General features: G+C 43.3%; 1 protein-coding gene across 3 annotated transcripts; it reads right to left on the bottom strand.

Moving 5' to 3' along the window:
- Positions 1–75: 75 nt before the first annotated feature.
- LOC106566038 (potassium voltage-gated channel subfamily A member 3) lies at positions 76–11,474 on the bottom strand. Of its 3 annotated transcripts, none has more exons than XM_045691886.1 (3): positions 8,839–11,474; positions 3,178–3,281; positions 76–2,996 (listed from the first exon to the last, which is right to left on the bottom strand). In XM_045691886.1, the coding sequence occupies exon 1, from the start codon at positions 11,347–11,349 to the stop codon at positions 9,799–9,801; it is 1,551 nt and encodes a 516-aa protein (XP_045547842.1). In that variant the 5' UTR covers positions 11,350–11,474; the 3' UTR covers positions 76–2,996; positions 3,178–3,281; positions 8,839–9,798. The 3 variants fall into 3 exon arrangements, with proteins under 3 accessions (XP_045547842.1, XP_045547841.1, XP_045547843.1); XM_045691885.1 differs by having other exon boundaries at positions 8,854–11,474; XM_045691887.1 differs by having other exon boundaries at positions 9,606–11,474.
- Positions 11,475–23,360: the final 11,886 nt, after the last annotated feature.

Below are 23,360 nucleotides of genomic sequence, written 5' to 3'. Positions count from 1 at the left end.
GGTTGATGCATTCTACAGTGTCCTCTAAAGTACTAAAACATTCAGTTCAATGAAAAAGGCCTTGTAATACCTTAAGGCTTTGCTAGACTTTATTGATAGGTAGAAATTACAACACATTCAGAAAGTTCTGCAACTGTGTAATTTATACTTGTTAATGAAAGTTATATGAGTCTTTTTTCCCCTCTAAATGATCAATTCATGTATTAATACATTTTCTTTGAATATCTCTGGTATCCTTGGTCTCATTCGCGCTTCTTAGACTGATCGGATAGCGGATCATCTTTACACATACGGCCAAAGAGCAGGACAATAGAAATGAAACACTTGAGAGTAAAACCCTTTCTTTAATAACTGGCTTTTGGTATTTATATCCCTTGGGAGAAAAGGATATGTGTACAATACCCATGATATGGTCTGTGGGCCTTCCTTAGTCTTGACTCAAAGTGTTGAATGAACGCAGAGTCATGATCCAGAAGAGTGAATTTTATAAATATCCCCCAGTCTGCCATTAGACGTCCTCTGAAGAGTAGATGGATGGTTTTCCATTTGTATCGAGTAATAATAGCAATATGTCTGAAGCATACTATATTTCTGTCCGCAGCCCTATAGCTTTTTATAAACTTTTTAGGGCTAAGACAGGAAGTGTTACAGATATACACAATCATCAGTACAGTTGGTGAAGTTAGTAGTACTATAAATGAACTCTCTCTCTCCCCAGAATGGACTGCATGTCAGCTGCATCCCCTGTATCATTATAGTTTGCTGCTACTGATTCACTCCTTTCATGTGGCGGATGTCTGCCTGAGAGTAGAGGGGGATGCCTGGGGTCTCCTTGCCTCCTCTGGATGAGCATGACTTACACACACACACACACACACACACACACACACACACACACACACACACACGTCTGCTTACAACGAGAGCCCCTACCGAGCCACAGAGAAGACCAGCCCGCTGTGAGAGGCTGACAACACAGAGGGGCTTGGCTTCCTTAAGTGCAGCTAAACCATGATATGGATGGTGTGTTGTGTGTGTGTGTGTGTGTGTGTGTGTGTGTGTGTGTGTGTGTGTGTGTGTGTGTGTGTGTGTGTGTGTGTGTGTGTTCTTCCTCCAACACAGTGGCAACAGAGAGAGTGCCTCTCCTGAGAAGGGTCTCTCCTGAGAAGGGTCTCTCAGCACTCTGATGCTGAGAGTTCCAGAGTGCAGTCAGCCAGGCGTACTGTACCAGCTGAGACGATCTACATTTTACAGCTGGGCATCTCTCAAACGTACATATATACTGTCTGTGCTAATGTTCAGATTCACACATACATACTGTCACACACTTTTCCAGTCACACACACACACACACACACGTAATGTACAGTATGTACAGTAATTATGTTCAGTTGACTAAATATAAATGGAATCACATGCCTCACCTAATGTATTAAACATACAGTAGAAAAAAATTACATTTTTCTTCCTGAGGTGCACTGAACTGCAGCTTGAGGTGTTCCACATAAGCATTCAATTTGAGCTCCACTGACAAGTGATTTATAGCTCAGGGTAAGTCACAGACATGTTTTCATTTTCCCAAACATAGAAATACTGAAGTGGGGAGAAATGAAGAGTGGACCCTATTTCCAGAGAGAACAAAGCCACTCAGCACTTCTGATAAGCCACCTGCACCTGTGACGTCATTGTATTATATTGTATTGGGAAAAGAGGATGACAGAGGAAAGAGGAGAGAAGAGAGTGGAGGAGGAAGGGAAAGAGAGGAGGATGCAATCATGTGTGTGTGCTTGTGTGTTTGTGTGATAAATACATTTCCCCAATGACATTCATTCTTCAGATAAACAATCCTAACTTGTTACACTGCAATATTTTCACTCAACAGGCAAAAGCTTACTGAATTGATGACACATGTATGTGCTTACATTTGTCTGGGACAACGACAACACACCATGAATACATTGTGATGCTGAAAAACATGATCTCAGTCCTCTACTCCACTGGGGACGGCCATGGACCAACAAAAGGCCCGATGGGGACTGGGGATGGCCATGGACCAACCGCAGGCCTGATGGGGACTGGGGACGGCCATGGACCAACCGCAGGCCTGATGGGGACGGCCATGGACCAACCGCAGGCCTGATGGGGACTGGGGACGGCCATGGACCAACCGCAGGCCTGATGGGGACAGGGGGCGGCCATGGACCAACCGCAGGCCTGATGGGGACGGCCATGGACCAACCGCAGGCCTGATGGGGACTGGGGACGGCCATGGACCAACCGCAGGCCTGATGGGGACTGGGGACGGCCATGGACCAACGAAAGGCCTGATGGGGACTGGGGACGGCCAGGACCAACCGCAGGCCTGATGGGGACTGGGGACGGCCATGGACCAACCGCAGGCCTAATGGGGACGGGGGGCGGCCATGGACCAACCGCAGGCCTGATGGGGACTGGGGACGACCATGGACCAACCGCAGGCCTGATGGGGACTGGGGACGGCCAGGACCAACCGCAGGCCTGATGGGGACTGGGGACGACCATGGACCAACCGCAGGCCTGATGGGGACGGCCATGGACCAACCGCAGGCCTGATGGGGACTGGGGACGGCCATGGACCAACCGCAGGCCTGATGGGGACTGGGGAGTTATGATGGGCCACATACACAGTGTGACTTCTTGCACTGGCATCTCTGGGATTGTATTCCAGATCTAAGACACTAGAAAGAGAGCGAGAGAGAGCGAGAAATCAGCACAGAGTACAACACATAATATTTTTCTCTGATAGACAGTCCATGGGAGGTGTGTTGAGGTCTTAGCTGAAGGCACTGTGTCCATGGCACCTTGCCTCTGGGGTCTCTCTCTAGCCCAGTACAGTATGTGTGGGAGATGGTGGAGCCATAGAGATCCTCTATATCTTGATGTATTTCAGTTGGTGGGGTGTTGTGCTGCTGGAGCTTGAGGCCATTGGTATGAGTCAGGGTATTTCTCCTCTAGGCCTGTGGAGGTAAGAGATTAATGTACTACATTTTTTATTTTATTTTTGTGAAACTCAGGCAGTTTTTATGACTATGTAATATGTACAAGACAAGAAGCTTTCATGCTTTTACATCTTTCAATGACATGCAGACATAATCCATCACATAACAAAAGGAAGAATAACAGAGAGATGTACACTACCTTTCAGGTGCATGTGTTCTGCTGCAGCAGTGTTGGTTGGGCGATGCTTGTTGGCAGGTTGAGATGAGGTTATCTGATCTAGCCAAGTGAAAATATCCATCCGACTAGGGGGAAATTACATGTGATTTAGGATTGTCATAAATAATTTCATATTCTGCCATTATTAGTTCATTCATATTTCATTTCATTATGCATGTTTGATATCATAACGTGCACTTTATACAATAAAAAAAGTCTAGACATATCATAATGTTGAACATAACCCGCTTGTATCCTCCCTGTCCTACATATGTTATCTCACTTGAGGGCAGCACTGAACTTTGTTTTGGGCATAGACTTTTCAGAGTAGTGGTGGGTAAATTTATAAGGACATAAAAAGAGATCTGTGAAGCTAATTCTGCCCTAGCCCATTTAACTACCAATTAATTAGACTCCTACGATTTTCTCCCACATTCAGCACTATCACTTACAAATGACAAATGGTTTCTCAACTAGGATAATGTATTTTTCAGAGATAGTTAGGCCCTAACATGCCTATTTACATTTGAACTAAATCTAAATTATGCGTAACTGATTTAATGTAGGTGAATTGGGTCTGATTAGCCTTGATGGAAGGGAACGGTGCAGCGTGGCTATGATTAATCCTAAAAGAGACGGAAAAGCAGAACAGCGCTGGGACACCACCCTGCGGGAGGCAGTGCTAGTACTGTGGAAGTGACCAGCCATACAGCTCCAAGCCCTGCGCGGGTGAAAAACAAATCAATATTTCGTTGACTTTACAGCGTGCAAGCACTGTCCTTCCCACATTTTAACTTCCAAAAGACTTATGAAGACCTCAATAATAGTATTTTAAAGATGAATTATTTATCAGAATAATCAGGCTACTCATCTTCGTTGTTGTTTTAAGTGATTAATTGTCAGACATGGATAATAATCGTACTAAAAAATAAAATAACATTAATAATTATACGAATATTAATAAATGCTATTCTTATTAATTGTATTTATGTGTTTATGTATCTATATATTTATTATTGACATTTGCTATGTTTTCGTTTATTATTTATTGGCCATACATTATATGCATGTTGTTGTCTGTCGCATGGGTTGTCTATGTCCAATGCCGGCTCCTATTTTTGGCATAGCCTTTGTGTTTGTTTTGAGAGGGACAGTTCACAGCCGCGTGAGGAGAACAAGAGACAATAGTTTGGCTTGACGTCAGCCCCAGTTGGCATGCCAACTCAGAGAGATATCAAGCATAAGCCTCTAGTAATGACAAGGAATTGTGATGAGCGATTGCATTTTCTTCAGATAATAAAATATAGGTATATAATAAATAGCTAAGATTTAGAACGGGCTGTTGAAATATTGATATATTACTGCGTTTTGATGTTATGTTGATCCCATTTTTGCATTAACACAACCCAAAACATTTTAAGTGATGTATTTATTAATTTATTGTGGCTATCATTGATTTGATGTCTTGGATATAGGCTACAGAAAAAACTGCCTCCATTCTGTAAAGTTTAATGTTACCAGTCAAAAGTTTGGACACACCTACTCATTCAAGGGTTTTTCTTTATTTTACTATTTTCTACGTTGTGGAATAATAGTGAAGACATCAAAACTATGAAATAACACTTATGGAGTCATGTATTATGGAAAATCAAAATTAAACAAATCAAAAAATATTTTATATTTGAGATTCTTCAAAGTGGTCACCTTTTGCCTTGATGACAGCTTTGCACACTCTTGGCACTCTCTCAACCAGATTCATGAGGAATGCTTTTCCAACAGTCTTGAAGGAGTTCCCCCGTATGCATACCATTTATTTGGGCTGCAATTTGAGGTGCAGTTAACTCTAATGAACTTATCCTCTGCAGCAGAGGTAACACTGGGTCTTCCTTTCCTGTGGCGTTCCTCGTGAGAGCCAGTTTCATCATAGTGCTTAATTGTTTTTGCCACTGCACTTGAAGAAACTTCAAAGTTCTTGACATTTTCCAGATTGACTGATCTTCATGTCTTAAAGCAATGATGGACTGTAATTTTTCTTTGCTTATTTGAGCTGTTCTTGCCGTAATATGGGTCTTTTACCAAATAGGACTATCTTCTGTATACCTTCCCTACCTTGTCACAACACAACTGATTGGCTCAAAAGCATTAATAAGGAAAGAAATTCCACAAATGTACTTTTAATAAGGCACACCTGTTAATTGAAATACATTCCAGGTGACTACCTCATGAAGCTGGTTGAGAGAATACCAAGTGTGAAAGCTGTCATCAAGGCAAAGGGTGGCTACTTTGAAGAATCTCAAATATAAAATATATTTTGATATGTCTAACACTTTTTTGGGTTACTACATGATTCCATTTGTGTTATTTCATAGTGTTGATGTCTTCACTACTATTCTACAATGTAGAAAAGGTTTTACTGCTAACCTACAAAGCACTGCAGGGGCTTGCTCCTATCTATCTTTCAGATTTGGTCCTGCCGTACATACCTACACGTACACTACGGTCACAAGACGCAGGCCTCCTTACTGTCCCTAGAATTTCTAAGCAAACAGCTGGAGGCAGGGCTTTCTCCTAAAGAGCTCCATTTTTATGGAATGGTCTGCCTACCCATGTGAGAGACGCAGACTCGGTCTCAACCTTTAAGTCTTTATTGAAGACTCATCTCTTCAGTAGGTCATATGATTGAGTGTAGTCTGGCCCAGGAGTGTGAAGGTGAACGGAAAGGCACTGGAGCAACGAACCGCCCTTGCTGTCTCTGTATGGCCGGTTCCCCTCTCTCCACTGGGATTCTCTGCCTCTAACCCTATTACAGGGGCTGAGTCACTGGCTTACTGGTGCTCTTCCATGCCATCCCTAGGAGGCGTCACTTGAATGGGTTGAGTCACTGACGTGATCTTCCTGTCTGGGTTGCCCCCCTCGGATTGTGCCATGGCGGAGGTCTTTGTGGGCTATACTCGGCCTTGTCTCAGGATGGTAAGTTGGTGGATGAACATATCCCTCTCGTGGTGTGGGGGCGGTGCTTTGGCAAAGTGGGTGGGGTTATATCCTGCCGGTTTGGCCCCGTCCAGGGGTATTGTTGGATGGGGCCAAAGTTTCTCCCGACCCCTCCTGTCTCAGCCTCCAGTATTTATGCTGCAGTAGTTTATGTGTCGGGGGACTAGGGTCAGTCTGTTATATCTGCAGTATTTCTCCTGTCTTATCCTGTTGGGGCTAGGGGGCAATATTTGCACGGCCGGATAAAAAACGTACCCGATTTAAACTGGTTACTACTCTTGCCCAGAAACGAGAATATGCATATAATTAGTAGATATGGATAGAAAACACTCTAGTTTATAAAACTCTTTGAATGGTGTCTGTGAGTATAACAGAACTCATATGGCAGGCCAAAACCTGAGAAGATTCCATACAGGAAGTGCCCTGTCTGACAATTTGTTCTCCTTCTGTGGCATCTCTATCGAAAATACAGCATCTCTGCTGTAACGTGACATTTTCTAAGGCTTCCATTGGCTCTCAGAAGGCGCCAGAAAGTGGAATGACGTCTCTCCTGTCTCTGGGCGAAAAACAGCAGGAGATTTTGTGAGTGGTCAGGCTGGGAACAGTGACACTGGAGATGCGAGTTCATGTGAATTCTCCATTTTTTTCTTTCAGCCTTTGAATGAATACAACGTTGCCTGGTTGGAATATTATCGCTATTTTACGAGAAAAATAGCATAAAAATGAATTTAAACAGCGTTTGACATGCTTTGAAGTACGGTAATGGAATATTTTGAAAAATTTTGTCACGAAAATGCACTCGCGCGTCACTCTTCGGATACTGACCTGAACGCATGAACAAAACGGAGCTATTTGAATATAACTATGGATTATTTGGAACCAAAACAACATTTGTTGTTGAAGTAGAAGTCCTGGGAGTGCATTCTGACGAAGAACAGCAAAGGTAATACAATTTTTCTTATAGTAAATCTGACTTTGGTGAGGGCCAAACTTGGTGGGTGTCAAATTAGCTAGCCGTGATACTCGGGCTATGTACTCAGAATATTGCAAAATGTGCTTTCGCCGAAAAGCTATGTTAAAATCTGACACCGCGATTGCATAAAGGAGTTCTGTATCTATAATTCTTAAAATAATTGTTATGTATTTTGTGAACGTTAATCGTGAGTAATTTAGTAAATTCACCGGAAGTTTGTGGTGGGTATGCTAGTTCTGAACATCACAAGCTAATGTAAAAAGCTGTTTTTTGATATAAATATGAACTTGATTGAACAAAACATGCATGTATTGTATAACATAATGTCCTAGGAGTGTCATCTGATGAAGTTCATCAAAGGTTAGTGCTGCATTTAGCTGTGGTTTTGGTTTTTGTGACATTATATGCTTGCTTTGGAAATGGCTGTGTGATTATTTTTGGCAGGGTACTCTCCTGACATAATCTAATGTTTTGCTTTCGCTGTAAAGCCTTTTTGAAATCGGACAATGTGGTTAGATTAACGAGAGTCTTGTCTTTAAAATGGTGTAAAAGAGTCATATGTTTGAGAAATTGAAGTTATAGCATTTTTGAGGTATTTGTAGCATGAGGACTGCAGATGTGGCCAGGGCAATGTCCGTACAGTGAGAGGCCTAAAATAGCGCTACTGGGAGACAGGACAGACAGCTGATGGTCCTCGCAGTGGCAGACCACGTGTAACAACACCTGCACAGGATCGGTACATCCGAACATCACACCTGCGGGACAGGTACAGGATGGCAACAACAGGTCCTCACCAGACATCACCGGCAACAACGTTGCCTATGGGCACAAACCCACTGTTGCTGGCCAGACAGGACTGGCAAAAGGTGCTCTTCACTGACGAGTCGCGGCTTTGTCTCACCAGGAGTGATGGTCGGATTCGCGTTTATCGTCGAAGGAATGAGCGTTACACCGAGGCCTGTACTCTGGAGCGGGATCGATTTGGAGGTGGAGGGTCCGTCATGGTCTGTGGCGGTGTGTCACAGCATCATTGGACTGAGCTTGTTGTCATTGCAGGCAATCTCATCGCTGTGCGTTACAGGGAAGACATCCTCCTCCCTCATGTGGTACCCTTTCTGCAGGCTCATCCTGACTTGACCCTCCAGCATGACAATGCCACCAGCCATACTGCTTGTTCTGTGTGTGATTTCCTGCAAGACAGGAATATCAGTGTTCTGCCATGGCCATCGAAGAGCCCGGATCTCAATCCCATTGAGCACGTTTGGGGCCTGTTGGATCGGAAGGTGAGATCTAGGGCCATTCCCCCCAGAAATGTCCGGGAACTTGCAGGTGCCTTGGTGGAAGAGTGGGGTAACATCTCACAGCAAGGACTGGCAAGTCTGGTGCAGTCCACGAGGAGTAGATGCACTGCAGTAGTTAATGCAGCTGGCGGCCATACAGACCGTTACTTTTGATTTTGACCACCCCCCCTCTTTGTTCAGGGACACATTATTCAATTTCTGTTAGTCACATGTCTGTGGAACTTGTTCAGTTTATGTCTCAGTTGTTTAATCTTGTTATGCTCATACAAATATTTACTCATGTTAAATTTGCTGAAAATAAACGCAGTTGACAGTGAGTGGAAATTATTTTTTTTGCAGATTTTTTAAACGGTTGTTTCATTAGGTCTACATGTTTACCATATTAAGACTCACGGAGGGCTCTGCTCTCTCTTTCAAGGCGGGCTGCTCATCCATCTGGAGGGTTTCTGTGAAAACGCAGAGCGATACCATGGTAACATTAACGGGGTTACCCAGGAAACTGTAGTCGTCATGGAGACTGCATCACAAGGCTCAGCGGCATCCAGGAGGCGGGACTTTGCTGTTCTTCTTTCTTCCATCCACGCGCATTATATGCAATGTGTCCATGTCTTCATCATTGTGCTCACACTATCCTCCATGATGGAAATAGTCTTGAAGTCATGTTTTGTAGGAAAATAAATTCCATGTAGTCCTGACGATGTCTTTGGATGGAATTATGACTAGATCCATTAATTACCAATAATTACTACCACTGTCAATTGTAGGCTATACAATTATTCTAGCCCATTTAACGGGTAATGAGACATTCAAATTACATGGAGATATTTTATCAAAGACATTCCCGAGTCTTGGTAATTTCATTTTCTTATTTTATTTGGTATTGGCTGTAACGCTAAAAGCCTGCTCTCGTAGGCTATGATACTGTATGTCCATGATATTTCCATTACGCATATGTTGCCCATTCAAGCATAGCCTATGTTTGTCATCATCCGATGTAAGCAACATCCTACAGACATTGTAGATTATATTGTATTGCTATTAATGACAAGACTGAACACTGATAAACCAACGAACGTTTCCCTTTAAAAAACACAACGACAACACTGTTTCGATTCGGGAATAAATATGCAACACTTACAACCTACCGAACTACCGAACATCAACACCTGTTTTGGACTCAAGGACGAATTGTAAGATTACAGTACGTTTTGCAACCTCTGTGGCACACTAGCACACTCCACTTGACAGATATGTACCGACACATCACGATTAGTTTAGCTATCATAGAAAAAAATAGTAGTCGTAACTCTATATCTCCATCATATAAAATGAAAGCATTTACACGTCCGTGAATATCTTTTTGATGTTCACGCAGTTTTGGTTATTCTCATTGGTGAAGTTGGGCTGTTTATACCCACTGTTGATGCCCTCCTCTATAACCATATATTCTGACTTGCTCAGAGATGACGTGCTACGAGTCCTTTTCAGCCCCTCTGTGGCTGAGGGTAGGTGCTCGCAGCTGCTGACGTGCAAGTACTGTGCGTGCTCTTCTCCATCAGTCTCCCTATGGTAAAAGTAATTGAAGTTGGAGACAATAACTGGCACAGGGAGAGCAATAGTCAACACTCCGGCAATAGCACACAATGACCCAACAATTTTGCCACCAATTGTCACAGGGTGCATGTCTCCATATCCGACAGTAGTCATGGTGACCACAGCCCACCAGAACGCATCTGGGATGCTTGTGAAACTGGAGGATGGGTCATCGGCTTCGGCAAAATAAACAGCACTGGAGAAAAGGATAACTCCAATGAAAAGAAAAAATATCAGCAGTCCAAGCTCCCTCATGCTGGCCTTTAGCGTCTGCCCTAAGATCTGTAGGCCCTTAGAGTGCCTGGAGAGCTTGAAGATGCGAAAGACTCTCACGAGCCTTATCACTCTGAGAATGGCCAGGGACATGGCTTGTTGACCGTTACCCTGCTTCTCAGCCAGTTCTGTCCCCAAAGTGATGAAGTAGGGAAATATGGCGACAATGTCGATGATGTTCATGATATTTTTTGAGAACGTGGATTTGCTGGGGCACGCGAAGAACCTGACCAGCAACTCAAAAGAGAACCAGATTATGCAAAGTGTCTCTATCACAAAGAAAGGGTCGGTGAATGGATTTGCGTGGTAGGAGGCCGTCCCATTGACTGTAGGTGCTAACGGGATAGGTTCCCGGTCATCCCGAAACTCAGGCAAGGTCTCTAAACAGAATATAACAATTGATATTAAAATGACAAGCACTGAGACGATAGCTATTCCCCTAGCTGGCCCAGAGCTTTCAGGGTATTCAAACAAAAGCCAAACCTGCTTTTGGAATTCATTATTGGGTAAAATACGTTCCTCTTCTTTTATGAATCCTTCGTCCTCTCGGAATTTTTCCATAGCCTCTTCCCCGAGTTGATAGAAATTGATCTCCTCAGAGAAGATGTCAATGGGCACGTTAACAGGTCTCCGTATGCGCCCTCCTGACTGGTAATAATAGAGAATGGCATCAAAGCTGGGTCGGTTTCTGTCGAAGAAGTACTCGTTCCTCAGTGGGTCAAAGTAACGCATTCTCTTTCTGGGGTCCCCGAGCAACGTTTTCGGAAACTGGTTGAAAGTTTTGAGTTGAGTTTCGAAGCGTAAACCTGAAATGTTGATAACCACCCTCTCGCAGCAATCGCGTCCACGCTCTCGCTCATATCGATCCACGGACAGGTGGCTCGAAAGCGCCACTGACTCCTCCAACATGTTCTCGACTGTCATGACGCCCTTCTCCGTCTCGAAGTAACCGTGGTTCTCAACGTTGTTGCCTCTGTGTCTCACCGAGCGGGGTGAGTCGATTAGGTTAAAGTGGTCATCCATACAGGTGGTATGGAGAGGGCAGAGTGCGCCGCGCCTCCTCTAGCCAAACCCCCCATACACGCAGAGCAGACGCTCAAGCGACGCGACTTCCCTCCCCTCTCATCATCTCCGCTCGTTGCCACTGTGAAGTGTTTCCGCCCCACGAAGCACACACTGGGGTTAATAAACACAGGTCTATTCCCGCCCACGGCGCGCATATCTGACACACTTCCACCCAGTTGGAACTTAAACACATAGACACCAGCAGGCGCACGCCATCTCCATTTGTTTCCATTTGAGTCATTTATCAGATTTACAGGAGCAATTAGGTTGAAGTGCCTTGCTAAAGGAGACATCGACAGATTATTCACCTAGGATTCGAAACAACCTTTCGGTTACTGGCCCAACGCTCTTAACCGCTTGGCTACCTGCACACCTTGTCAATGAAACGGAAACAGCAAATATGATGAAGGGATAACTGCAAATTCCCAAAATATATTGGGTTCCTATGGTTATCACATTTGATATTGTTTTGTTTTGTACACTTTGTACAAAATAATAAAACGCAGAACTACAGGATGTTTCTTAACATAACTCTTTATTAACTAGCTACAACTACATGTTAGCCTATCTCCAACCACGATCAACTGCCCATGACCTAACCGTCTGGGTGGTCTTAACCAATCACCGCACAGTATGATACGGCGGTAAAATGCATCCAATTATAATTCAGTATGTATTCACATATGAATATTACATCCCCCTTCTTTTAAACAAAATACAAATGTTTTACATATTCTAAGCTTTTCTTTTGGATACATGCTCTGTAGTTTGAACTCAAGGTAAGTAACCATTTATATTGCATAATACACCAACTGAATCAACATAGACTCTGAAACAATGATCCAACTTTTCAAACAAGGGATTCTCAGCAACTCAGCTTTCACTGTAGAAATGACATCTTAACATTTGAAACAAATACAATACCAAAGCATGTCAAGTGAACTTTCAATAACAAGTTTACAGTCTGGAACGCTTTTAGGGCAGCGATCCGCCTACACCCTTTGACATTTCACAGGTCGAGGACAGCTCTGGGCTTGACCTCTCTTCCTGACCTTGTGCGATATGATGTTGAGCATGCTTCTGTGTCAGTCAACAGCTCTTGTGGTGTTGCAGGTAAGTGTGGTGTATGTTGTGCCGTGTGTGTGTTTAGTCCATCACGTTCTCTTTCAGGGGAACAGTTCATCTCATCAGTGTGTTGTTCTTTTGTGTTCAGTAAGTGACGACGATTGCGGCGGTACACTGCTCCTTCTGCTGTGCGGACGTGATATGAACGTTCAGTGTCAGCTGGCTGGATGACGACTGCTGGTTTCCAGAGGCCATGCTCCTGGATTCTAACTGACTCTCCGTCGATCAGTGGTGGCAGTGGTCTAGCTGACCTGTCGTAGTATCGCTTTTGTTGTTGTTGTCTCTGTACACGTTTTTCATGCATTTCCTTGTAGCTGACAACCTCAGGTTGCAGCTGCTGGTTGGTGCTGGGAAGGGTTGAGCGAAGTCTGCGGCTCATCAACAGCTGGGCTGGTGATTTGAAGTTGTCAACTGGAGTGTTGCGGTATTCAAGGAGACTGAGGTAGGGGTCTCGCTTGTCTGCTTTTGCTTTGTCCATGTGTTGTAAATATCTCTCCCTTTTTCACCGATCCAGAGGAGCAGGTAGCTACATTTTTCCTCTTCTCCTCTTTCCTTCAGGGGACCCGTGAACATTAGCTCCACATGCTGTTTGTACTTACGCCATGCATCGGGTAAGTTTGTAGACTCCCAGTCCATTCGAGGTGAAGGAACTCCAGAAAAATCCATCTTTTAAGACCATCCCACTTCTGACACCATGTTTTGTTTTGTACACTTTGTACAAAATAATAAAACGCAGAACTACAGGATGTTTCTTAACATAACTCTTTATTAACTAGCTACAACTACATGTTAGCCTATCTCCAACCACGATCAACTGCCCATGACCTAACCGTCTGGGTGGTCTTAACCAATCACCGCACAGTATGATACGGCGGTAAAATGCATCCAATTATAATTCAGTATGTATTCACATATGAATATTACAGATATTTTCCCTGATTGAAAACATTATTACAAAACGGATTAACTATCACAAAACCCACTGTCTACTCCCTACCATCAAAATGTAGGCTAGTACAAAGAGGAAAAAATAAGTTTTCCTGTGCATTTCTACTGTCTAATATGATGAGAATTTCATTTAAATGACAGAACTGTCTATTACAAGGGGCTAGAAGTAATTTCTACATTAGATGTACTTGTTTTTGAAAATAGCCTACCATTCAGCCAAAAAAATGTTGCTCTCCATGGTGCTGAAGTTAGCCCACTCCGTTCAATCGACGGATTATACAAATATTACCCGCATGGACACAACATTTATCTCATTGGCCTCTTAGCTCATAATGATTCATGAAGAATAATCAGATCAATCTCGTACTCATACCACATACACATTATACCACAATCACTGCATTTTTAGGCCTACATTTAGTCCTAATGAAATTAAGTTATACATGATTGCATATTACATATTATAATCAGACCTGCTTCACCAAATGTCACTAACAGTAGGCTACGCAGAATTTTGCCTTCTGTTTCTGTATAAAATGTGTCAGTAATATGTAGGCCTATTGTCCAGACTACCGTATGCAGTAATAATATTGCTTCAAATGAAGCCATTTCTAAGATGTAGCCTAAAGATGCTGCCAATATTAGGTATATTGTCAATGTTCCCATTTTATTAGAACACAGCAGGCATACAAATGTTAGATCTTAATTTGATCACCCTGTTGTTGCAGGACATTTCCAAGTGTAGGCTATTTGAGGTTTAAACGAGCTTATAAAGTTTGTAATTTATACTTAAAAAAATTGCCCTAACTTAAAATGTTACCAATAACAGGGGAGGTTAGCATGTCTTGGGGGGTATGATCTTTGACCCTCTGCAACTTCTCACTCATCATTATTCTCAATTCAATCAGGATTATCTATAATCATGTTAGCATCCACATAAACATAGAAGTGTTTAAACATGAAGCATATTATATTCTTATTTACAATAAAAGTGATTCCAAAATGACACAATACATTATTTACCATCCATTTCTATTGGGCACAAAATAATCTGAAACGCAAGCAAATGCTTGGCTCTGTCACGACTTCCGCCGAAGATGGTGCCTCTCCTTGTTCGGGCGGCGTTCGGTGGTCGACGTCACCAGCTTTCTAGCTGTCACCGATCTACGTTTATTTTTCCATTTGTTTTGTCTTGATTGTACACACCTGGTTCCCATTACGTTATAATTTATTCCCTATTTAACCCTCTGGTTCCCACATGGTTTTGTGCATGTTTGTTCTTTGTTTAGCGTTCAAGACTTCTGTGAGCTGGTGTGTTTTTCCCTGTGTGGAAATTAGTGTTGTTTCTTTTCGAGTAAAGTACGTCTTTTACTCAGTTCTGTGTCCTGCGCCTGACTCCGTCCTAACCGCTGCACACTGACACCTGACAGGCTCTTCGATGGCCAAAAACTGCAAATGCATTCAAGAAGTTTGTAGTGTCACAAGCTTGATGTAGTCATTGTTTGGAATATGGGACCACATAGGATACTACACTTTTGACAATTTTTTTATAAGAATCTTTAGGGGTGTCAATAATTTTGGCCTTAACCTTTTTGAGAAAAAAAGTATTACTTGAAAAATCTCTTTCTCTGAGCAATTGTATTAGTATAAAATAACATAATGTCCCATTTTATTTGGAGCATACAATATTTTAATTGTTTATTTTATAAGGTCATTTTTGCTCATTTTTATCAAAGGTGTCAATAATAACCTCACAGTATATCTCAAGAGCAGCACTAGTATTCTGCATGATATAAAATGGCCTCAATTAACATTTAATGTAAGTGTCTGAACTGAAGTGTCAACCTCTGTAGCAGCATGGGATTGATGAGGAAAATGCAAAATCAATATTCAATCTCAATACCTGCATTTCTTAGTAATGATGTCAAGGCTCATCAGAGGCATGGTTTTATGATCAGCTGCAACACATTGATCTGTCCAGACAAACTAATCTTTCACAAGAGATGGTAGGATGGAATTCCATCAAACCTGCAGTTCAGAGAAACCCTCACTGCTGAAAAATGGCATTAATCTTGCACCTCCACGTAGAAAACATCAACATTAGGCCTACTAATAATTGATTCACAAATGTGATTATATAATGGTTGAAACATAGCATAATCTACATTTTAATGAAAGGTTTCATTCTCAGAGTGCAGTAAATAGTGATTTTCTTGAGCGGGTGTTTCAGGCTTTGAGAGTTGTCTGCAGTTGGTGCCAGCTGAGGATCAAAGAAAAGCTACTATAGCGCAGCATTTTCCAATTGGAGGGTCAAAACCCCTGGAGGGATAATCAGTCTTCCTTGAATTTCCCAGTTGTATAAAAATGGTTTTGTCTATTTGGTCTAAATTCGAAACACTGCATTAGGACTTTGTGCATGTATAACTGTAATACTGAACCATGACATCGTTTATTTTAAACCAGTTTAAGGCTTTAACAGAGAAAGGCATAGTAAAAACTTAAATCCAAGATGGCGTAGCAGTCAGACGTCTTTGGCTTTGTCCTGTCGTGTCTCTTGTATATATCTTTTTAGATCTTTTTCTTCGCATATCTTTTAAAAAATATTTTCCTAAACCTCAACTTCTAAATACTCTCCTGCAACCCGCCTCACCCAATGTGGCGTGGATCTGTTTTTTTCTAAAGTATTTCTATTTACTTCAGATCTGGAATCCCTCAACTGAAGCTAGCCAGCTAACTACCTACCAGCTATCAGTCAGCAAACCATTGCTAGTGGTCATCAGCTAACCTTTAGCTTGGAAAGCTCTCGCCAGTTCGAACAACGTGACTCAAACCAGAGCACAACGGACCTATTATTATTTTTTTTCTTCTCCCCATTCCTCCCATTCCTACCGCAAACTCTGAACATTTTCATCTGGATCTTCGCAACTAGCTAACCGCAATCCCAGGTGACTACTCCTGGCTAGCGTTTCCATTCCGGAGCAAGCACCAATTAGCATGAAGCTAGCCCGGCCAGGGCTCCTGTGCTACCACCGAAGCCCACTCCTGGGCTACAATATCCGGACCCCTTCTACTGCCGGTATGGGGCACTGAACCCCGCCGATCCTTTACGACTGGAATACCGACATAATCTGCCCGAGGATTCCAACAGGCCCCTCAGGCGCGATGTCCGCTGAAGGCCCATTCTGCTAACCGCGGCCTACTAGCTACCTAGAGCTACTTGGAACCCTACTAATTCCACGACTGGTCTATCGACGTCACCGCACGAAGAGGCAAAAACAGACTTACCCCAATCGCGACCTCCCCCAAAGGCTAACTTGCTAGCCCCGGTCTGTTAACTGCTAGCTTGCTTGCCCCGGTCTGCTAACTGCTAGCTTGCCTGCCCCGGTCTGCTAACTGCTAGCCCCGGTCTGCCAACTGCTTGCTTACTAACCCGGTCTGCTACCTGTTAGCTTGCCAGCCCCGGTCTGCTAACTGCTAGCTTGTTTAGCCCCGGCCTACTAACTGTTAGCTTGTTAGCATCGGCCTGCTAACTGTCTGAATCGCCATGTCCCCAGTCAGCCCAACCACTCACTGGACCCATATGTTCACTTGGCTACACATGCCTCTCTCTAACATCAATATGCCTCGTCCATTACTGTCCTGGTTAGTGATTACTGTCTTATTTCACTGTAGAGCCTCTAGCCCTGCTCAGTATGCTTTAACCAACCATGTTGTTCCACCTCCTACATATCCGATGACATCACCTGGTTGAAACGTCTCTAGAGACTATATCTCTCTCATCATTACTCAATGCCTAGGTTTACCTCCAATGTACTCACATCCTACACTACCTTTGTCTCTAGACTATGCCTTGAATCTATGCTATCGTGCCAGAAACCTGCTCCTTTTACTCTCTGTTCCGAACGTGCTAGACGGCCAGTTCGTATAGTCTTTAGCCGTACCCTCATCCTACTTCTCCTCTGTTCCTCTGGTGATGTGGAGGTTAATCCAGGTCCTGCAGTGCCTAGCTCCACTCCCACTCCCCAGGTGCTCTCATTTGTTGACTTCTGTAACTGTAAAAGCCTTGGTTTCATGCGTGTTAACATTAGAAGCCTCCTCCCTAAGTTTGCTTTAGTCACTGCTTTAGCACACTCTGCCAACCCGGATGTCTTAGCCGTGTCTGAATCCTGGCTTAGGAAAACCACCAAAACCCTTAAATCTCCATCGCTAACTATAACATTTTCCGCAAAGATAGAACTGCCGAAGGGGGCTGTGTTGCAATCTACTGCAAAGATAGCCTGTAGAGTTCTGTATTACTATCCTGGTCTGTACCCAAACAATTCAAGCTTCTACTTCTAAAAATTCACCTTTCCAGAAACAAGTCTCTCACTGTTACCGCTTGCTATAGACCTCCCTCTGCCCCAGCTGTGCCCTCGATACCATATGTGAATTGATTGCCCCCCATCTATCTTCTGAGCTCGGGCTACAAGGTGACCTAAACTGGGACATGCTTAACACCCCGACCATCCTTCAATTTAAGCTTGATGCCCTCAATCTCACACAAATTATCAATGAACCTACCAGGTACAACCCCAAATCCGTAAACATGGGCACCCTCATAGATGTCATCCTAACTAACTCGCCCTCCAAATACACCTCTGCTGTTTTCAATCAAGATCTCAGCGATCACTGCCTCATTGCCTGCATCCGTAATGGGTCTGCGACCACCCCTCATCACTGTCAAACGCTCCCTAAAACACTTCTGCGAGCAGGCCTTTCTAATCGATCTGGCCGGGGTATCCTGGAATGACATTGACCTCATCCCGTCAGTAGATGATGCCTGGCTATTCTTTAAAAGTGCCTTCCTCACCATCTTAAATAAGCATGCCCCACTCAAAAAATGTAGAACTAGGAATAGATACAGTCCTTGGTTCACTCCAGACCTGTCTGCCATTGACCAGCACAAAATCATCCTGTGGCGTTCTGCATTAGCATCGAATAGCCCCCGTGATATGCAACTTTTCAGGGAAGTTAGTAACAAATATACACAGGCAGTTAGAAAAGCTGAGGCTAGCTTTTTCAAACAGAAATTTCCATCCTGTAGTACTAACTCAAAAAGGTTCTGGGACACTGTAAAGTCCATGGAGAATAAGAGCACCTCCTCCCAGGTGCCCACTGCTCTGAGGCTAGGAAACACTGTACCACCGATAAATCCACTAAAATTGAGAATTTCAATAAGCATTTCTCTACGGCTGGCCATGTTTTCCACCTGGCTACCCTACCCTGGTCAACTGCCCGGCACCCTCCACAGCAACCCGCCAATGCCCCCACCATTTCTCCTTCACCCAAATCCAGATAGCTGATGTTCTGAAAGAGCTGCAAAATCTGGACCCATACAAATCAGCCGGGCTAGACAATCTGGACCCTCTCTTTCTAAAATGATCTGCCGAAATTGTTGCAACTCCTATTACTAGCCTGTTCAACCTCTCTTTCGTATCGTCTGAGATTCCCAAAGGTTGGAAAGCTGCCGCGGTCATCCTCCTCTTCAAAAGGGGTAACACTCGAGACCCAAACTGCTACAGACCTATATCTATCCGACCCTGTCTTTCTAAGCTCTTCGAAAGCCAAGTTAAAAAAACAGATTACCGACCATTTCGAATCCCACCGTACCTTCTCCACTATGCAATCTGGTTTCAGAGCTGGCCATGGGTGCACCTCAGCCACGCTCAATGTCCTAAACGACATCATAAGCACCATCGATAAGAGACATTACTGTGCAGCCGTATTCATCGACCTGGCCAAGGCCTTCGACTCTGTCAATCACCACATTCTTATTGGCAGACTCGACAGTCTTGGTTTCTCAAATGATTGCCTCGCCTGGTTTACCAACTACTTCTCTGATAGAGTTCAGTGTGTCAAATTGGAGGGCCTGTTGTCCGGACCCCTGGCAGTCTCTATGGGTGTGCCACAGGGTTCAATTCTCAGGCCGACTCTCTTCTCTGTATACATCAATGATGTTGCTCTTGCTGCTGGTGATTCTCTGATCCACCACCACGCAGACGACACCATTCTGTATACTTCTGGCCCCTCTTTGGACAATGTGTTAACTAACCTCCAGATGAGCTTTAATGCCATACAACTCTCCTTCCATGGCCTCCAACTGCTCTTAAATGCAAGTAAAACTAAATGCATGCTATTCAATCGATTACTGCCCGCACCTGCTCGCCCGTCCAGCTTCACTACTTTGGATGGCTCTGACTTAGAATACGTGGACAACTACAAATACCTGGGTGTCTGTTTGGACTGTAAACTCTCCTTCCAGACTCACATTAAGGGCATCTCCAATCCAAAATTAAATCTAGAATCGGCTTCCTATATTGCAACAAAGCATCCTTCACTCATGCTGCCAAACATACCCTCATAAAACTGACCATCCTACCGATCCTCGACTTTGGTGATGTCATCTATAAATTAGCCTCCAACACTCTACTCAACAAACTGGATGCAGGCTATCACAGTGCCATCCGTTTTGTCACCAAAGCCCCATACACTTCCCACCATTGCGACCTGTACGCTCTCGTTGGTTGGCCCTCGCTTCATACTCGTCGCCAAACCCACTGGCTACAGGTTATCTACAAGTCTCTGCTAGGTAAAGCCCCGCCTTATCTCAGCTCACTGGTCACCATAGCAGCACCCACTCGTAGCATGCGCTCCTGCAGGGATATCTCACTGGTCACCCCCAAAGCCAATTCCTCCTTTGGTCGTCTTTCCTTCCAGTTCTCCGCTGCCAATGACTGGAACGAACTGCAAAAATCTCTGAAGCTGGAGACCACTAGCTTTAAGCACCAGCTGTCAGAGCAGCTCACAGATCACTGCACCTGTACATAGCCCATCTGTTAACAGCCCATCTATCTACCTACCTCATCCCGATACTGTATTTATTTATTTATCTTGCTCCTTTGCACCCCAGCATCTCTACTTGCACATTCATCTTCTGCACATCTACCATTCCAGTGTTTAATTGCTATATTGTAATTACTTCGCCACCACGGCCTATTTATTGCCTTAACTTACCTCATTTGCACTCACTGTATATAGACTTTTTGTTTTATTTTGTTCTACTGTATTATTGACTGTATGTTTTGTTTATTCCATGTGTAACTCTGTGTTCTTGTATGTGTGAAATCGCTATGCTTTATCTTGGCCAGGTCGCAGTTGCAAATGAGGACTTGTTCTCAACAATCCTACCTGGTTAAATAAAGGTACAAAATAAATAAATAAATAAAAAAAGGACTAAATCCAAATATCTAGAGCAGTTATCCTGCTGATCACCACTTCATCCTAGGATCATGTTTATTGCCCCTTTGGCCTCAATGGCAACAACACATCATAAGCCTCTGTAAGATGAAAAGTGTTGAATTGGTGGCATGTTACATTTTGGTTGAGACAGTTATACCAAATTATTCTTAAAGGAAAAATGTTACTCATCACCTGGATTCGGTCTTATGTAGCAACATTTGAAGTTCTGTTTTTTACATTGGATAAAAGTAGAGACTCGGAGCTACAACATGATATATCATACACTGCATTTGAGGAAACAATTGGAAAGAAATTATGCTTCGAAAGTTGATCAACTTGTAAACTCACTTTTGAGAAAACCGTATTTCAATGTTTTGGTACTACTATTGGAGAGCCCTTCTTGGTCTATACCTATTCAGCAATGTTCACATCTTCTTAAGCCTTAGCCCCACCCATCTCTTTAAGGGTTAATCCGTGCGTTCTGCACTAACTTGCCAGCTACTTCCAAACATCTAAGCGAGAGAGAGAGAGAGAGAGAACAGCTCACTGAACATTACTCGTCCTAGCAGAGCTGGTTAGGCTGTTATGTTATCCAGAGCATTGGTGACTGCAACTGTGCTGTCGGATTGTCTGTTCGTAAATTCAGAGCGTTTCACGTTCAGAGCACTCACTGGACGCTCTGGCCAATAAGTAGGGTTGTTCCGAAAGCTCTGACCTCACAACGACAGTCAAGCACCCAAGCTAACTGGCTAACATTGGCTAGCTATTTCCAGACACATAATGAGAGAACACCCCACTCTGACCATTTTACTCCCCCTAGCAGAGCGGGTTAGGCAGTTTTCATGTTATCCAGAGCATTGGTGACTGTAACAGTGCTGCTGGCAACAATTGAATACGCTTTGTTGCCGACATTTACTGACACCAGTGATCAGCGTTCAAAAATGAATCAGTTATTCTGCGCTTTGGCACACTAAGACAAGAGTCTTTTGTTAAGAAATGTAGCTAGATAACTAGCTAGGTAAACAATGAATCCCAACGCATGACATAACATTAGTTAGCGAGCCAGCCAGCTAGTACTACACGATACATTTTTAAAAATGCAGCGTTTGACATGATGACCCAGACATACTGACCAGCTCAAATAGACAGATGCGAGCTATATGGCAGACCAATACAAACTCAACTCTCGGCATGTCCAGCCAACTCATTATCTCAGCCAATCATGGCTGGCGGGAAGGTTGTTCACTTTTTCTGTGACTAAGCCAACTAGGCTCATAATTTAACAATTGTATTAATATTTACAGATGGCATACAAGTTTGATATTAAGGCACATGGAAGTTCAAATGTTCGAGAAGGCATTTCTGCCAGAAAACGCATTTTGATCCAAAAATATTTTTTACATTCAAACAGCTCTCCTTTGAATTCATGACTTGCGACATACGCCTAGTTTCCTGAATCGTGTCACAAATAGTGAATAGCACTTTTCAAATCGTTCAAAGAAGTAATAGGCTCTTTGTGTTGAATGTGAGGGTGCTTTTCAATCACTTTAGCGTTGGATCAACAAAGTGACAGATACAGAAAAAATACCCTTTTAATTTTAACAGGGACTTTCTCTTCTGAATAGATTACCATGGTAACTGTGATACGTCTCTCTCTCCCCCCGCTCTCCCCCAACTCTCTCTTCAAATTGAAATTCACATCTTCAGCTCAGAGTAAATAGAATTTAAATGTGTAATTTCCAAGGGGCATTTGTGTAAGCACTAACCAGTGTGTATTTATCCCTATAGACATTGAGGGAGTCACTTATTAAACACAGAGAGACAAAACATACATTATTTTGTATGTTTTTTCTTGGTCAATTTTTTGGGGGGAAGCCTGGCTTCCCTTGATATCTATGAATAAACGTCACTACATACCCAGGATCTGATCTCACACTTTGACAAACATCATGTTTTCATTTTACTTTCCTGTTTTTGGAAATGGTTCCATGTTCGCTGGAGAGATTAGAAGGGCAAATTAAAGGGGAAGAAGATTCATTTATTCAGAAGCTCCGAGAGCATTTGATAGGCCTACTTTATATTCAGACAGCATTAATTACACCTGCCTAATGTCATTTTGGTGATGGTGTGTGCATAATATGTATCTTCACGCATGCTTTCCATGTGTTTTGTGTGAGTGTGCTCGAGAGAGAGAGAGAGAGAGAGAGCAGAGAGAGAGAGAGAGAGAGAGAGAAACCGTTCACACTCCATCCTCTTTTATAGGCTGGAATTCCCCAACGAGTACAACCAATATGAGAGTCAGTCAGGCTGCAAATCATGTTGGTTATTTGAACTGTTCCTTCACAAAAGAAACCCGCACTGCTGAAAAATTGTATTACTCTTGCACCTCCACATAGAAAACATCAACATTAGGCCTACTAATAATTGATTCACAAATGTGATTATATAATGGTTGAAACATAGCATAATCTACATCTTAATGAAAGGTTTCATTCTCAGAGTGCAGTAAATAGTGATTTTCTTGAGCGGGTGTTTCAGGCTTTGAGAGTTGTCTGCAGTTGGTGCCAGCTGAGGATCAAAGAAAAGCTACTATAGCGCAGCATTTTCCAATTGGAGGG

This window comes from Salmo salar, chromosome ssa12, assembly GCF_905237065.1.
Source record: "Salmo salar chromosome ssa12, Ssal_v3.1, whole genome shotgun sequence".
Lineage (NCBI taxonomy): Eukaryota > Metazoa > Chordata > Actinopteri > Salmoniformes > Salmonidae > Salmo > Salmo salar.
Note: the sequence above shows the minus strand (reverse complement) of the source record. Positions and strands in the feature narration are given on the sequence as shown.